At 41.3% G+C, this 19,234-nt stretch overlaps 1 protein-coding gene across 2 annotated transcripts in view; it reads right to left on the bottom strand.

Moving 5' to 3' along the window:
* The window catches only part of prmt3 (protein arginine methyltransferase 3), a 52,945-nt gene that overhangs the window by 13,406 nt on the left and 20,305 nt on the right, over positions 1-19,234 (bottom strand). For both annotated transcript variants that reach the window (XM_070834748.1, XM_070834669.1), the window contains exons 11-13: positions 15,242-15,320; positions 6,873-7,060; positions 4,647-4,733 (exon numbers count right to left, since the gene is read on the bottom strand). In XM_070834748.1, coding sequence (XP_070690849.1) covers positions 4,647-4,733; positions 6,873-7,060; positions 15,242-15,320 — 354 coding nt within the window. The remainder of the gene's footprint in view (positions 1-4,646; positions 4,734-6,872; positions 7,061-15,241; positions 15,321-19,234) is intronic.

Below are 19,234 nucleotides of genomic sequence, written 5' to 3'. Positions count from 1 at the left end.
GTGTAGTTTTTGTTTACCTGAGTGTTTTGCACATTTTTTTCCCCACGTTATGAGTACAGGTCATCATAACGTTTTTCTCACCTTTGTGGTCGAGATTTGGGAAATGCAGACAAAGCAAAGAGCTCAAACCTCCAGCAGGTTTATCACAAAACTTCATTAGTGTGCTTATTTTTGATTGGACTGAAACTGTGAGATTTATGCGACATTAAAGTTTTTAGGAAAGTTGGGGGCCTGTGCTCCTTCCCCAGGTCTACGTCAGTCTCACAGAATCTCTACAATGAGGGAACTTCACATTCACACATTCATAATTTGATCTTGTATTCAGTTTCATTTAATTCATTTGTTTGCTTTACTAAGTATGTTTAAATCAAGGAATTTTTCTCTTTCTAATCATTATTTTTTTCAAGATCCACTTCTTGATCAGGAATGGAGCTCTGATGTATGTGTGGACTTCAACTACTGAGGAAGACAAGAGCAAGTCAACCCTCATATGTGCGTATATTGTTATACTGTATAAATGATCTGGGATGTTGACTGCATTCCCCAATACACTGGGACACTCCTCAGTGTCCCTGAAATTGATGCATGTGGCTCATGCTCGATGAGGCGGCGATAACGAAAGAATGGGAGTTTTTCTAGTTGAGAAAAATGCCAACACTTGTTCAAAAGAAACATATCTTGTGGCTGCACGGCATCTGGTCTTTTTTTGCTGCTGTGGTCTATGTCTCTTCTGTGATGGATTTCTCTGTATGACTAAAAAAAAAAAAAAACTCTTAAGCTCTTCAGCTGCAGGTCATCTAGTTGCCACTAGATGCTGACTCAAAGGATTTTTGTGACTTGGGAAGCTTCACCAATCATTTGCTGCACAATGCAACATCTTAATATAAACTTCAAGCCTAACCCACTTCTTTTATGGATCTGACCCTGTTGAAGTTGAACCAAAGCAGTCTGTTGACTTGGTGGACTTGAATGAAAAGATTATTGCACAGTTTTCTTTAACATTATTGGCCTCAGTTTAAAAAAAGGATCAGGGTCAATGCAGCAGAACCAGATAGGTCATCCTGCGTTATTGTCAAAACTTGGTGCCTACGTTACCCAGAATGCAAGTGGACAACCAACACATTGGTTAAAGATTAGGGTGTGTCATGCTTGTAGCAGCTAATGTACATGCTGGTACAGAGCTGTCTGCTTCTTTCTAACTCCAAAACCTCCACTGTTACACTTGTTGGCTTCAGCCTTAAGTTACATCATTAAATATCTTATCTTAATTCATCAGACTAGAGGCAGCTCCTTTTGAAGCCATAAAAGGCTTTAAAATTTGTTTTTCACATAATAATAAACTTTATTTGGCACCTTTTAATGTTACCAATCCTTTACAGGAAAAAAAAAAAAATCTTAAAACTTCATAAATCAGTATGTTGAACATTTGCCAATAGTCTACTGGAAATAGCATAACAATTCTTGTTGACAGTCAGCTGATACCCCACTCCGAACTTTACTGATACACAGTTGAAAGTTAGAGAGGATTTTTTCCATTAATAATTCCCTTCTTAATGTGCTAAAAATCGTCCTTGAAGTTGACGAGAGCCTGCCCTGTCAGTCCAGAAGGCCACCCCCCCCACACACACAATTTAAATTTGATGGAAAGCAAGTTAGAGATGGATTGCAGCCATTTTTTTCCTCTGTAGCGCTACAGTAGCTACGTCAGCAGCAGTGAGACAGCAGTGTTAAAATTAATTACAGACAGAAACTTATTCTCTCCTGCCACGCCATCAGCATACATCATTTTCAGCCTTTAGGAGGGGATGAGGCGTTTCTACTACCTTTTTTACAGTTCAGGTAAATGGATCATGGAGCTGCGGTGGCTAAAACAAAAAAAAAGGGGAAGGATATATATATATATATGCCCTGAGAGAATTTCTGAACCAAGTTTTAATGAAACTTTCAGGACATATACATCCTTGCTTGTGGCACTACGGTTTGCAAAGGCAGACGCGATGTATACATGGCACAGAGCATGTGAGATGTAAACGGGAGGCACAGAAAGGAGTAATAAAAAAAGCAAGAGTGAGAGGATTTGTCTTGTGCGTGAACGGCGCAGACGCAGGGGTTGTGCTGTTCATTTAATGCAAGGTTAGGCAGGCTGAGCTGATGAATGGACTGTCGACAGGAGAACAAAAGCAGGCGCTACATCACAGGATGAGAGGCGCAGCAGCTCTCCCTCACTGATCCGCGAGCACTGGTCCAGGAGCGGTTTACCCTTCACACACACTAACCTTAACTACCACTGAGGAGCTGCAGCCAATACTGACTACAGATCAGTATCTTTATGGTAACATCACCCTGCTCCTGCAGGTCAATAATCCATCTGTAAATCCTGGGACAAGCAGGCTGGATGCAGGAGGCGAGTATATACAATGTGTAAGTGATACCCTCTACACAGAACACCTGCAACATAAAAGCCAGAAACACCTACACAGAACGAGTCTGATATCATGACTACATGATGAATCCTACACATCAGATAGAAAGACGCTCGTCCATATCAGATGATCGGGGATGTGAAATAGCTGGAAAAAAGCTGGGAAAAGGTAGATGAGCAAAAATGAAAAATGGAAACATTACACCTCTGTGCGATATGATCCCATCATCTGTTTTGCTGCAGCGTACTCTTAACATGACTGGACTTACAGCCAAGAAATAGAAACAGGATGTTTTCAATTACAGTGCAGAAAAGACAGGAAAAATGAGAGGATGTTTACAAATCCCATTAAATTCGCCGACCTTACCGAGGGAGCAGAGGCCAGATAATAACCAACTATTGATTATCCATTAAACCAATACACCAGACAGTGCAGTAACACTGCAGCACAACACAAAGCTGCTCCAACACAATGGGCTTTTTTTACAGATGGATCACTTCTCACAGTGCAGAGAGTCACAGCCTGCAGTAGTGAGGCTGTTCTCTAGTCGGCGGGTTGCTGCTGGTACCACGGAGAGAAATGTGGCTCAGACACAGGAGGAAGTTCAGGGGAGGTGTGTGTGTGTGTGTAGCCGGGGGGGTTGATGGTGGCTGCCAGCACCTAACCAAATAGACTCATAAACCATTCTCCGTGGTTTGCCTGTAGCTGACCCTCACTGAGGACACACATTTCAATCTTGTATTATAGTTGTTGTTGATCCAGCTAACCAACAACTAGCAGGGTCAGCCAGGATTCAGATGAGTCACATTGTGTCTTACATAGTAGTCACTATTTCTGTGTTTCATAAACTTCATTTAACTAACTGAGTTAATTTGATATCAGTTTTGGAGACACGCTGTTTGGAGGTTGAATTATCTTTGAAAACCCTTAAACGTATGTTAAAATGCAGTTAAATATTGTTTTAACACTATGTTCTGCGCATTTGAGCGCGCACATTATTCACCTTCTGGACAGCACAGGAAAAACAAAAAAACAGTCAGATGGAAGTGCAGCACGGTCAAATAAACTAATATGTTGTTATGGTGATGTAAAAAAAAAAAAAATTAGTAAACTATAAAATTATTGTATGCATTGCATTGTTATAATGTAGCATCGGTAACATTCGTTGTATATTCTGTTGTGGAGGAAAGTAAAATATTTTAACTCTGGACAGCAGTGCTAACTACCATTACCGTTGCCGGACTCACTCAATTTTACCGTCCTGTTCACGTCCACTAAAATTACATCTGGTTTGGCATCTAATGTCTGCCTGAATCCATCTGAATGCATCATAATTAGTTTAAACTGATCCAATATATATCATTTTCAAATTTAAATGAAAATTAATTCCAGTTCACTGTTGTACCACCACCTAAACAGTGTATGGATACATTGCACATTATCAGGTCATATGATTCATTAATCAGTTTTTAATTCGCTCTGTGATGACGAAATTGGCCAACGTTACTGAAAATGTGTGATAACTGAGCCTTTTTTCAGCTTCATACATCTTGTTTTCACAATCAGCAAACACTATCAGCACCACAGTCATGTAGGATGAACACTAAGTAGGCCAAGGTGAGCGTTCACAGTTACCTTGGGGCTCCGTAAAGCTGCTGTAGGCTCAACGTGGAGTCACATTTTTTAGGTTTCCTTTTCATTTTTGGAGGGTTTTCAGTTCCCCCAACAGAACCACAGAACATCCAACAAGTTTTTCAACACACTGCAACTGTTAAAGGCTCTGAGAGTGTTTTGGCACTTGAGAGAATGACACGGCAAGCAGGCTGTGAGCATCCACTATGTTGTATGACATGTAATTCAATGTCACATTAGCCTCACTGCTCTGATTCGATTTGAAACTCTATTAAATATCCAACTGACAGACGTCCCCTTAAAAACAGAAACATAATCCATCAACATGAGCTGACTGATGTCTCTGCTGTTCGTACTGCCTCCTTTCTTTGGCACATTATGTCTGATAAATGACAGGTTGTAAGTGTGGATGTTTGTAACTTTTGATTCAGGTCAGTTTATTTGTGTAGCGCTTAGAGTTTAATGCTTGAACTACATTAGAAATGACCGAAAATCTCACCTGGGAAACTTTTTGAGAAGACAGACATTAACTAGATCTAGACATCATCTTGTTGGTGTGAGAGTTGGTAGTGTCTTTGTGTGTGTACTTACCGTGCAGTCTGTGGTGTTTGTTATCTTCAAGCAGAAATCGGATGAAAACTCCAGCTCAGACAGACACACTCTGTTACAGTCAATTGTCTGTTGAAAGTCAGAAACGCAAACATCATATGATGCACAACTTCAAAAAATGATCAATACGAATTGAGATCAAGCAACACAAAAAATGGAAACAACAACAGACATGCAGTCGGCTGTGGTCTGTCTCAAAAAACTGATTTATTACAACTTGGGTTTTGTTTTTCTGCACTCTGGCCTTTGGTCCTATTGGTTTTGATAACTTGACTAAAACTAGGTCCAACAGGGAAACACGAGTGGTCAGAGGGCCATACATGTCCACAGTGAGTGTATACATAATGACATTAACAACTCCTCAATGCTCAGGAAAACTTTAAGTGATCAAAACTACATTTAGTGAAGTGGGTCAAAGTTGAGCCTGGAGGTCAGCATGTAAACTGTGATGTATGCTTACGGTGGTAAGCCTCAGTTTCCTCTTCCAAATGAGTTTAACTAACCTGATTGTGTGCTCTCAACCGGTATGATCGTCTGACAATGTTGTTAATATCATGAGTGCAATGTTACCATAACTGATAACTACAGCATCATTTACATGGCGTTTGAGAAGTTAGGGTGAAGTCAATAGAAAAAGAACTTAAAGGCCAAATCAAATACTGTTTACCATAAAAATCTTCCCTCATTATATGTGGAGGTGCACAGTGAGCTAAGCACTACATGGGAACTGTTTTCACTAAAGCACAGACCAGCAGACTAAGTATCAAGAGAAAGATCAACATTAAGCCAGTAAACCTGCTGCTGGTAGTTTTGCTTAGATCAAACACCAGCAACACAACAAAGATGGACAGGTTTAAAATGTGACGACAGATTGTACCCTCTTAGAGCAACACACTCCATAGTAAAATCACTCTCTAAGTTGTTATAAACGTGAGTCAGAACCTAAAATGCATTATTTAAGGCAGGTTTAAAGCACATTCAAATGGTTGCAAGTTAAACATTCCTCAAGTTGAACACTCCCATCTGTTCTCACCCAGAGAAAAAGCTCATCTGTTTTGCAGGAATTTATAATTCCATGAAAGGGCTCTCAATTTTACGCAATAGCAGCCAGCCTTAATGGAATGTTATTGGATCGTATCAACGGTAGGCAATAGATGAGAGTCCATGTAATTTGGGCAGAGGGGCTGTCTATTTGTCACTGGAGGGGAGAAACTATCGATTAGAGGATTCAAATTCCATTATATCAAGTTCTCCCCTCATTCATCACATCCACAGATGGGTGGAGGACATGCTACTTAGCAAACAGACCAACCGGCGAAGAAACACATGATGGTGTGAGAGACACGAGGAAACAGAAACTCCTACACAGAAAGATTCACAACCGGTATCTGTGCTCTAAGATGTTGGACTGTGTGTGTGTGTGTGTGTGTGTGTTTTATCTCTGTGTAATGTGTGTGCTCTCCCATCAGCCCAGTAAAAACCGCTCTATCCACAGGGGGCTGAGAGTAATGAAGTTTCCTTAAGAGGAACTTAAACAAGGATTAGACAAATCAATCACCCAGCACTACAGCATCACCACACACACACACACACACACACACACACACACACATATATATATATATATATATATGTACACACACCTTTAGGGCCCTATCTCTTTCTCCACAGCTAACTCCTGCTCTCATTCTCTGTCTATAACCGGACAGCTTGTGGCCGTGCAAACTCTGTTTCTCCTATTTCCAGGTTCCTAGATCCTTGTACATTAAGATCAGACTGACATATTGGTTTGTCGATATGTTTAGTCGATACAGGTGTTACATCAGATATTTGGTACTGTCGTCTACAGATGACAAAATTGAGGATTAACTCAACTAACTAAATCACTGTTTAGAAAAAAACAGAGGAGTGGGTGTAGGTTTAGTCTTGGGGTGACCACATGTTTTATCATAATGGCTGGCATTTGTACGTCATCTTTTTTCCTTTTCTGTCACTTACATACACAAAAATACAGAAAACACATTTGAACTTCTAATTCTACTGTCTGGAAAATGTATTTCTAGTGGTTACTTCTCCAATATGTCAAATTGTAGAGACAAGTCATTTTATTACATTTTGTCACTTTAGAAATTTTGAGTATTAGTAAAACATTTTGTCTACTTGCAGTTTTGAATATCAGTATTATTATCATATATTATTATAGTTTACCTGTATGACTGTAGGTTCAGAGATGAGTGTGTCTGCGTTCACCACTTCCACCACAGCCTCAGGCACCACAAATTTCTTCATGCACTCCATGTTGAAGCCATATACATCATCCCAGAATGCAATGTGGTCTTTGTGCTTCTGTGTGTCTCCAACTGCTACCAGGCTGATGCTACAAAGGTCTGGATATACTGCGGAGAAAAGAGAGGAGCAGAGGGAGTCGAGGACTGTTAAAAAAATTCGTAAACACAAGTAAAACAACATAATTATTAAGTCCAGACATTCAAGTCCTGAGGTGAACATGCAGACAATATCTGCCATCTGTGAACACACCAGACCAAAACTGGGCGCAGCATCGACTGGGAGCAGGTCAAAGGTCAGTGGATTATCACAGAGAGATTAAGGAGGAGATTCATCTCCAACACAATAACCATCCTGGCCAGAGACAGGGGTTGTCATAGGTAGGACTACGATAGGTCACACCTTAGCTGGACCAAGACATTACAAGATGTGTGTCTTATTTGCTTTATTCAGCTGCTGTTTCCCAATTCTCCAGCTGATCCGATCCAATCAGGTCCTATATTACTGTGACAAACATGTCTACATTGCATTCGCCTGGCCGAGGTCGCGTAGCTCATGTCATGTGACCTATATTTTCTTAAGCAAACTATTTTTCAGTTTGCATTTAACCATTACACAACCTGCTCTCTGAGACCACCTGTGACATGCTGCAGTAGCTCTGGTGCTGCTCATGTAACCAGCCCACAGTCAGAGGAAGGACCCTGGCACCCAGCCATGAAAAAGTGCTTCCACAAAAACATCCACAACCAACAGAGAAGATTCAGTCAGAGCTGGTCAGGGCCGGACTCTGGGCTGGAATATTTTGCCACTAAAAGATGTAGACATATCCAACAGTCCCCATCTGTGTTGCTTTTTTTTTAAACTGTTTTTCAGGCAGTTATAAAAACTTGACTTATATTTATGTCTGCACGTTGGTTTTTAATTAAAAACTGTGATCGTCATTGTTAGTTTCTGAACCACTTGTAGTATAAACAGTCCTATTACCAATGTCTATTGACCATGTACTTAAAATGAAGCTGAATGCTGTTTAAATCTCTTTTTTGGAGGTCACTGCATCTGAAAATGCAGTTTCAGTGTGATAAACTATGGTAAGGCTGCCTGGTCAACGATGAGTGAATCCCTTCAGGGATTTATTTTGGTCTAAACAAAAGATCATTAATCATAACTAAAGGAAATGGGGAGCAAATTCTGGTCCCATAAACTTCTACTCTCAGTGCGGAGACGTGCTTAATATCAACAAATGGAATGGCTTGAAAACCATTCAACAAATTTAATCAGAGAACGCCTTAACATCTTGTGGGTGTGGAGCTTTGCATCAATTTCATGAGGCCGCTGTAATGACTGTATCCATCACATGTGCACAAACCATTTTGTCCTACTTTCACGTGTAACACTCTGTACACTTGATGGCTGAAATGTGGACAAAGCATGTAGACACATATGTGAGCACTAATATGATAATAATAAAACTACACTCTTCAGAAAAGGCTTTTCACAAGATTTTGGAACCTGGCTGCAGCCACGAGAGCATCAGTTAGGTCAGACTCTGATGTTAGGAGATGGGGCTTCGCATGCAGCTGGCTTCCTGGTCCATCCCAGAGGTGCTGGAGATCAGGTCAAGTTCTTCCACACAATAACGGGAGAACCAATTCTTAATGGACCTGACTTTGTGCACGGAGTAGAAAGGGCTTTCTAAAATTGTTGAGAGGCTTGGTATTGTCTAAAATATAGTTGTATGAAAACATCTCCAGACTAAGAGTACCCATATAATTAGAATGTGTTCTGAACAGAAAAGTAGGTCAGATCACAGAAAATGACTTGTTGCATTCACATTTGCAGAAATACGGTGATTTACAAATACTTTGAGGCTTAACAAGCAGACATTTCGAGCCGCGTCATTGGCAACTTTCTCTGCTGTGCGAATGCCACTACAACTGAAGACAAAAACTTGGATGCCTTATTTTCCTCTTTGAACAGACACGAAGACAAGAGCAACCACCTACGTCTTTTTGTTCATTATCCCCTTCACTACTTCAGGTAGGTGTGCTAATGAAAGTTGCACATCATCAATTACAATGTTGCTCTAACTACACTTGCTTGAGCTCTCTCTTTTGCTAACCAATAATACTGATAACTATGTGGTGCTTTGTGGTAAGGAAGGAGGAAAGAAATGATACTATCCCGTGAATTTGAATTGGAATCATTTTGAAGCTTGTGTCGGTAGCCAGAATAGTTCAGAACATGGTTTCACAGTTGACGGTGTCTCCATCACCTTAAAAAAATGACTGCTGCTGAAAATCGGTCAGTCACTGAGGAACTGTGTTTCTGGTTTCATTTTTCAAAGCTTTGAAGACGGAGCATGTATTACTACGCTACACTGTTGATTGAATGAACATTATCCAAGCCTTAAAATGAGCATTAAACATGAGCCTTAATGTCTTTTCATTGTGTGTTCACATCTGAATAGATTCCCTTGTATGGTTAATATGCTTGGTGATTAAGCCAGAGCGGAGATGCTTGAAGCTACTGGTATCCCTACTGTGAAGTAACATTAGCCAACACAGAGGCCTAGGGCCTAAACTAGAGCTTAGAATATACTCATCAGGGCATATTAAACTTAATATTTTAACATACAACTTACTGCAGTTGGTAGCAATGCGAGAATATGTCCCAATTAGGGATGTTCATAACAGAAGAGTTGGAGGGAAAAATCTGTATAGTTAACTGTTATGGCAAAGACACCTGATCTTGGCATTGATCATTTAACCAGTGAGAAATGTATAGAGCAAAGAAACCTCCCCAATGTGAAACTGGCTGGACATAGTCAGGCCACAGCATTATTAAGTGTTATCCATATACATGACAGGCTGAAACATAACAATAAATATTGGTATCTAACATTAAATCATTAATCTCCAACAATTGCTGCTGCTAATAAAACAAAGCTATTAGCTGTAGCGATGGCAGATAGACTTAGCAAGCAGTTAGCACTGCTTGAACTCTTGAAAGCAGGGTTGCCAGGTCTGTGGGACAAAACCAGCCCAGTGGTCAATCAAAACCAGCTCAACGGACAATAAATAAAGTAAAGCCATGATTAGTGTGCCAGCATTAAAGATCAGTTTTCCTAATCAAGTGGTTTGTCTTTTCCTGTTCTCTTCCCTTTTCCCTCTTCCTCCCCGCCTGGACAACATGAAAGTACAGTTCATGCATTTACTCAAGTTAATGAAATACCTTATTCCATCTGAAGCACCTTATCATGACACCACCGTCATACCTGTGCAGCTGACAGAGGCACTTCCTTATAACAGTGACACCACGCACCTAACTTTGGGCTGATACATACTGCGTCTCTGCTGCAGGTGAAATGAAGACAAAGATGGCAGAAGGTGAGGAAGTAGAGTGTTTCCCATAGAAAATAGGCCTAACCAACCCGTGGACAAAAAATTCAACCTGCAGCAACACTTCAAAAGTGGCCCGATTCTGCAGAAAAACTACAGACCTGGCAATCATTCTTAGAAACAGCTTTCCCTTTGTATGAAGTGATAGCAGTGAGTAAAAGCAGAATAGCAGTTTGGGATTTTAGAAGGCATGTCAGCTATCTGAATAGGTACTGGAGTGTATGAAACTCCATATTCCTGCCTGAATCAAGGCTTCATTTATTGGCTTGCAAGATGCCCTGTCTAACTACTGTCCCCAAATCATCCGTTCATCAATATGAGATTAACCCTTTAGTTGTGTAACCACTGAAATATATATTTATATATATATAGTATAGTTTTCAATACAAAACTTACAAAGTGCTTTACAGGAAGAAGGAAAGAGAAAAGTGGGGGATAGAAGAGAGCAACATCCATTACAGCTGCTGTGAAACCAACCTGGCTGAGCCTTCATTTTCCATAAAGCAGCAAATTGCAAACTTTTTTTTTTTCCAGCCACTTTTTTACGATTTAAAAAAAACAAGTCTTCCAATGAGCACATTTTATTTATTATGCCTGGCGTGTGTGTTAGTGCTCAGTCTCACATAACCTTCGACACATCGGACCATAAAATGTGTGAATGGATGGTGACAGCTCAGTGATGGGCAACTCATGGCTTCTCTCATTATTAGCTGAAGCATGCTTGTGACCCTGTGAGTGTCACCATACCTAATGACTGTGCACACACACGTGCACACGCAAACAGCAGATTTGTCACTTCGTTTTACTCCGATTACTGAACCGATTGAGTAATTATGAGGGCCAGGTGAGAGGAGGGGTGGGAGCTGCTGATTGGGCAGAATCGGGACAGGCCCAGACAGACACACTGAAAACGAAACGGAGACAGAGAGACGAATAGGTGAAGAAGGCTGGGTGCTGTGGTGTGGATGGAGAGGGAGAAAGACGGAAAGAGGAAAGGGGGGGGTACACGGGCGTCCCCAGATTCATGGCTTTGACATCTGCGTCCTTCTCGACTCACTGCTCACAGCCCGTTTGTCATGGCCCCCACCACCACCACCAGCACCACCACACCCCCACCTTCTTCTCTTGCTCTCTTCATCCTCCCCCCCATTGGTCGGCTGTGAAAGAAGGAAAGATGGTGTGGGAGGGGGCATGGGACAAAACAGATCCCTTTTCCCCGGACGCTTTGCTGTGCCAGGCATGCAGGGACACATTTAAGGATGAAGGGGAGGTTAATGTAGTGGGGAGAATGAGGGAGCCGCTGTAACTCTCTACTAATGTAGCTTAAACACACATACAGCAGCAGTGCTGCAGGGCTGGACTAATAACTCAGCACTGCCATGTGCACACACACTCAAAATGTGAAAAGAAGAATAGAAGTTGACAAATCTAATGTGACAAGTACACTAGAATCAACATCTAATAAATTAGAAAGTATGTACCTTTGTTTCAGTTATTGCATTAAGGTGCAGTCCAGCTGTGGTGAAACGCTGGAATATTTGCTTCGCAGATTTGCCCATAAATACTGCCATGGGCATGTTTACCTCTGAACAAAAACAACGTGGAGGAGCCACTCCACTCATAGAACTGGCACAGGCAGCTGACCTCCTTTCAGTGCCTGGCACCATGCATGCTGAATTAGGCATGGGAAATAAACTGAATGGATCAAAATAGAAAGATTATGAAATCCATTACTGGAACTACATTGATGATTTTTAATGAAAGAATTGACTCAGTCTCACATAATTTGACACAATCCTGCCAACTAATCAACAGTGATATGATTAAAAAGAAAAAAAGTTATGACATTAATCTTCACGCTTCGGTGATATACTGTAATTCATTATTACAAAGATTTTAAGAAAGTTCTTTCTGCTTTATCCTGAACATCCTCAGGTAGTAAAGTATTTTAGTATTGTTATATATAATAGCAATAAAATAATATATCTTTTTCTAGGTAGTGTTTATCAATATTGCTCCAGAGCTCCTTCAACAGGACCAGAGAGAAGCATCCTGCTGCCTATTTTTGTGCCATTTTTCATCTTATTTGATGTAATTGCACGACTCTTGCAGTTTCTGGGTTGTATCCATGTGGTCAAATGCACTTAATGTATGTTGCTTTGGATAAAAATGTCAGCTAAACACATGTAATCTAATGTAACGGTATGTAGGATTAGGATGTTTAGGATTATTAACTTCTTACTTTCTTCAAATAGACACTGTGTCGGATCTCTGGTCATCAAACTTCAATATTCCAATAAATTGCAGACAGTCTAGGAACAGCTGATGGTGGTTAATACAATGTCACTGCTGCCTCAGAGGTGGGTGGTTAACTGAAAGCAGTGCATATGAAAACAGGCTAAAGCTAAAGCCCAGAACACTCTACAGAAGTGGTACGACATATTATAAACAAAAAGAGGCCACTTTGGAGGGACTCATCATTTGTACTGACAATATGTAGTAAGTGTTTTAGGCTGTAAAGCTCAGTTGTCCCATTTTGGAATCACAGCAGCATCAGAGACCTTTTTTCCTGGTTTAGTGTGCTTTCACTGTGCTTGCTGCAGTGCAGTGTGGTAGTAGATCCAGACACAGCATCCCATGTTGGGAGCGTCAGGGTTAAAGGCTCATGACGACCCATTCGGTGTCCTCTGACCTGTCACTTTCTGCCTCACTCTGGGCAAACCTTTGCCTGTCCAATCTCCCTCACTAACAGATCAGTCTCTACGGATGCGGCTATTTTGGCTATCCATCACTGTGTGTGTGTCTGTGTGTGAGTGCGACCTCTCTCTCTTGTCCCAAGGAGCCACTAAAGGCAGTGCAGTGGAACCGTTCCTTAGTTGGGTCACATTTGGCACAAGCCATTAAACCTGGTCAGTGGCAGGGATGGGACGACCCAGGAGACTTACACACTCACACACATAAACCCCTACAGAAAACGGTCTTTATATACGTGTCCAGCTATCATCAATGTAGACTCTCATTATTTTGATTCCAATACTGAGAAATCATGTTTAAAACATCCATCTTATACCGTTTGTTTCTGTCTTTGTTTTAAATTCCTGTTACTGTACAGCTCAAACCGTAATTTCTTTTGTCAAACATGTTCACAAAAATGAGGTCAAACCAACATCACCACGATTAAACCGAGCTGGATTTGGGGCAAAAAGTGCAAGCACAGAACCAAAGCTCAACTACTGTGTGCAAGTGTCCCCCCTTCAGTCATACAGGAGACATGTGTTGGGTTGAGATGAGCTCCTGAGCCTCCCTACTGATTGTTAGCTGTTTGTTACCCCACCTCTGATTATTGCTCTGATTAGAAGGCTAGACCCTACTTTTCACATTCAATAAAAAGAAAAAGAAAAAACCACACCCCAAAGATATTCATGTTGAAAAGACATGTTTATCTTCAACAGTAAAACCTTCCATTCCCTCTCTTATGTTTCTGGGTTTTCATATGTACATTTGATTGTATGATCTCGTATGTATTGTATATATTCAGGCGAGTATTGTAATGTTTGCTGCTTGTATTGACATGTGTTCACTCTGACACACCCAGTGGGACATATAGGAAAACCATTCCAATAATTCCCACGTGTGTTACTTGTAATAACCACAGGAGGCTACCATGAACACTTCCTTCCTGCTGACAGCTGAAATTCAGAGTAAATTTGACCTTAGTGTCACACTGCACTGCCCCACTCAACCTGTTCAGTGGCTGAGTTTGCTGAGTAATAAAGCACAAAAAGTATTCTTTCAAGTTGTTAACACATTCATATGCTGTACACTGCATGTGGAAAATGCTATCAATAGTATAAACGTCGTTTGGGATTTAAAGCATACATTTGCTGAAAAGCAGCCCCGCCACATTTGAGCACACTTTCCAGGGCTGTGCCTCATTTGACTGTGCTAGCCTAACGCTTGTTACAAAACATCAAGGCAAGGAGGGGTAAACTGCCTTGAATGGAGTGCAGGCCATATGAAGTGGCTTTCACACAGCTGTGTGGTAATATGCTGCTTCGGGTTCGATCACAGCGGTAGGGGTATGAGGCAGTTGCCACCCACATGAACACGCACACATTTTGGCTTTGGCAATTCAAAACGAAGGAGGCGAGTATCGTGAGTCACAAAAGAGCGATGGAGGAGCTGTTAATCCATCCACGATTAGATTTCTGGTGACCGAATATCCTGTACAAGCTACACAACATAGTACTCACTAGTTGTACAGTTGTACAATAAGACAGTTGTCACGTAGTGGTGTGTAAAGGCCTTGAGGCAGCAGGTCTGACATTGAATCTCTGTCTGCCCGATAATCAAACAGCGGCAGGTAGTGATGCATGGTAAACCTTAGTTCAGTCTTCTGAAAGTCCATAAGTCTGTAAAGTACCATAAGGAGCCAAGAGACACGAGTTTATTAGTCTGCATTGAAAACGATGTTGTTGGTACACGTGGCATTTTGTTTACTTGCTGTACTCGGTCTTTGATTCAGGTTTTAGAGTGCACTCAGTGCAGTCCGACCTAAAATATTCACGCCCCCAAATGGTGAAAGCTGGGTCTGGCTCTCTCTATCACTACAGTGTTAACAAAGAAAAGCAACGCCCCCTGATACTCCCCCCACTTCTCCATGCCACTTTGAGTCCTATACAAATTTAAAAATCAATCATGGACATCCTGAAAGGCTGCGTTTCATCACTCTTATAGTCAAACATTTATTCACAAACTACATTATGAAGAAATTAAAGAGCTGATGTTTTAAAGAAGCAGAGTCTAAAGCTAATTCTGACAATTGCAAACACAGATTGTGATGTAACAATCCTTTGCACTGCCTTAAATTTGTGGTGAGGAGAGGCGACCTACCTGAGCCATTGTCAGCCAGGTAGAGGTCTCTGGCGTACAGAACAGAGTCCAACATGGACTCAAACAGCAAGAAGTAACCCTGAAAAGAGAGAGAATAAACCTTATTATTCCAGTATCTCCTGGCACAAGTTTACGGAACAAAGGATAAAAGCCGAATTCATGCGTTTGGTATTTTTGGCATCTTAAGGCAGGTAATTAACACATGCAAGGAGAGGACGACAGAATCACAGGACAATTCTTTTTTAATTCAACATTACTATGCTGGAAATCTGAATTGGCCATGGCTTTGAATCAAGTGATTTACCCATGTGGTCTACAACCCAGCATCCAATGGTGTGACCCTGGGCTGACCTTGTTTTCTGCTCCAGTAGATGGCACATTAACCGTGGCATTATTCCATTAATGCTGAAATTGAGTTTTGTCCACATCTTGTTGGCTTTGACCTGAGTGGCAGATACTGCTGACAAATGGCTTTTTCTACCTGCTACCTCTCCAACCGGCACATCAACCAATAGGACAAGCCCAAGCTGCAACGCTGGCTGCTTCAGTATGGTATTTGTGTTCACAACATTTGGGCGGGTTCAAACATATGGGAGGGAATATCTCCAGCTGGGAGAGGAGGTGGAAGCAGGAGGTGGGAAAACTCATGCACATTTTACTGTAACTGATGACCCATATCAGTCCTGTCAACGCTGTGACAACACTGACTGGCTCCTTCAGGACCCAAAACAACCGTCAGTGCTATCAGATCCGTGTTTCAGGATCAAAGCAAGAGCAAGTTTACAAGGAAAAGAATAACTAAAGCTAAACTCAATTTTTAAAGTGGATATTTGGTTCTTGTCACTTTCCAACGCAATGATGCATGTGCCAGCATGTTCACTGTGGATCTATGAAGCCGTTCTAATGGGCTAAAATCAGGTCAAAGTTGATCCAAATTGCTCTGTAAACTGTGCAAGGAGTTCCCAACAGACCGTTTGGTAATCATTTTAAAAACCCCTTCGTTTTTTTCTTGTAATCATGTTTGATTTACCTGTTTGTTTACAGTCTACCAGATCTGTGGATTGCTAGTGTTTGCAGCTATGCTCTTGTGATTCTGCAACATTTCCAGACTTCAGCAATCAAACAAAGACCAACGTGTCAGGCAATCAGTCTGATATTCTTAAAAGCTTGTATTTACTGATGTTCAGAGTGTAACAGCAGTATGAGTGAACATGTTTCATCATCAGACTGACAGATTCATGTATCTCTTCAAAAAGAGATAGATGAAGGAAGGCTGTCTTTTCACGCAATTTTCATTTACAACTTTTTGACCAAATTGTCTCATTACAGACAAAACATTCAGTTTTAGTGATACTGTGGTTTATTCTAATATTTGGGATGGCTCACTACCACTATATTGGCTAGCAAGATATAAGCAGCTCTACAGTGACACAGATGATGAAATTTGTAGTACGAACAGTATGATTGAAAAAAAAAAAAATAAGAAACCAAAATAACTACACTCTGGTTTAAGAATCTAACATCTCTACTTTATCTTCAGTGGAGGGAAAGAGGGACAAGGAGAGGTGAGGGCCAGGGCAGGCCATAAAGAGGTGTGTGTGTGTTGGGGGATGTATGATGGTGAGAAAGTAGAGAGGAGGGGAAAGGAAGAGAGAGACAGAGCGATATAGAGAGAACGCAGTGGGCAGCTGAATAGTAATTCACTGAGATAAGAGCCTTATTATTCAAATAAAGACAACCTTTTACTGGAGAGAGGAGAGGACAGCAAGCGGCTGACAAACAGGGGAAACAGCTCTGATTTATAACTCTTAACTCCAAAATCGTCACCATCTCTGTCATGGGCCTGAGCTGATAATGATGACAGCGATGAAGGTGATATAACGGACTCATCCTCTGTGAGGCGATAAAGGGAGACATTCTCTCTGTATCGATAGTGGACTGGGCTCGAACCGAAGTCAGGCCCGCTCATCGTCTGCTGCCGACTGTTGTGGTCCAGCCGATGTCCTTAGCAGCGGAGAGGGTCGTTTTTAAAACCCTCACACAGAGAACACTGGCCTCGTAATTTAAATCCCAATTTCACGGGACACTGCTTCACTTGAAGGAAAGGGGATATGAGAGGAGAGATGCCTGAAAGCAGAGTCACACCTTGCTTTTATCGTCAACAATGCTCCAGGATTACTGCCCCCCGCTGCCATTCTTGTCCTCCCGGCGATACCGCTGTACCACACCCCCCAAATTTAAACATCTGCAATGTTAATTACCAAAACACAAAGAAACAACTACAAAACTTTAACCTCTAACAATCCATCAGTAATATATTGTCACTACTGAGCGATTCAATTTTAGATTATCAGTGAGGAGACAACCAGCTGTCCTTGTGTTTAACATATAAGGAGATCGCAAAGTTGGACTTGATGATCCAAAAGTATACTTCAGGCTAGTCAAACTCAGACCAACAGTGGCTCAGGAAGGATTTTAAAATCATGTCAAGTCATGTTTTGACATTTTGTGTGACACTTTGAACTCTTCTAAAGTTCTACAATCCACATACCATTTAACGTTGCACTGAGTCCTAAAAAAACATTATGGGAGCTTAGATTATTTGCAACGTTTTTTCAAAATACTGAAGTATTCCTTTAAGAGTAAGGGCCTATCCAGTTTTATTGCCCTGTATCACAAAAGGGCCTTGACACATCTGCTGTCACCGACATGTTGGATGATCAATACCAATAACTCAAAGCAGAGTGATTTAAAAAGGTGTTCGTTGCTAGAAAAGACTTCAGCTGCTAAATTTTCTCTTTTATCTCACTTCACGTTATCTTTCTTCATTTGGATTAAGAAAAATAAGATTAAATCTCATTAGCAGACTGATTTACTAACTTTTTTGATACCATTTCCAGCAATCGATCTGTCCGTCTGTGGTCGCAGTGACACGGACGGGCCGAGATGTTAGTGGGAAGAAACGGCTGCGTTTACTGTCAGCCAGCCAGCCTGGTGCAGACGATGCTCTGCAGTATAGTCACTGTGTATTTCCATAAAAGAGACTAATGAAAACCTAATGAGAACGGGCTGGAGCAGCTTATACACATTAGCAAAATTAGCATATAAAACACATTCCCCTGAATGGGCTATCACAAACACTCACATACACATCTACATATGCACCAACTCACATACACATAAAAGAAAAATGGCAAATACACTTTTACAGCTATGTATTTTAGCTTTTTCACTAAGTTGTCACTATGTTTAACTTGGCACTAATGTTATTAAGCTTAAGTTTTCTTTATGAACTCTGGAGAGGTTACTTAACAATTATTCCTCCAAGGTTTTCATGTCTTTATTTGCTCGAGATAGAATTGGAAAAAAAAGGCTCGGTGTACTACAATTTCCAGATTTTCATGTCCATCAACCCTTGGGAGACCGAGTGGCTGCCAATTACAGGTATCAAGAGGCGTTTTGGTACAAAATCTGCATCAGCAGTTTACACTTTCCTCCGCCCTCCAGTACCTCCTCTCCCCTTCCGCATCCAACATACGTCTTCCTCAATTACTGCAGATCATCATCACTTCCAGTCCCACGAGGGCCAAGGCAAAATAAAGGAGATGGTGCGCATGCATGAATGTGTGTGTTATTGAATGTGTGTGTGTGTGTGTGTGTGTTAGAGTGCCAGGTGTGTGTGTGTGGGAGTGCTTCCATGCTTCAGTGAGTACCGAAGGTAGCGCCATGTCGTCAACAAGCTCCGTCCATACTAGCCTATGATCAGATGACACCAAATTAGCATAAACATATCGCACACAGCCATGTAATAGATTTCCGTGCGTTAACGCTTGGGGAGTGTACATTGTGCAGGTTCCAATATCAGCCTAATTTCCATTAAAAGGCATGCAAATGAGAGATAGAGGGGAAAGATAGTGTAACAGCAAAGTAATTTGCAGTATAGCTACAAGGTTATTAGAAGCAGTGGCTCTTCGGAAATCAATGTTAAGGACA

Source organism: Pempheris klunzingeri, chromosome 1 (genome assembly GCF_042242105.1).
Source record: "Pempheris klunzingeri isolate RE-2024b chromosome 1, fPemKlu1.hap1, whole genome shotgun sequence".
Classification (NCBI taxonomy): Eukaryota; Metazoa; Chordata; class Actinopteri; order Acropomatiformes; family Pempheridae; genus Pempheris; species Pempheris klunzingeri.
The sequence above is the reverse complement of the archived record's forward strand: the minus strand, read 5'-3'. Positions and strand labels throughout refer to the sequence as shown.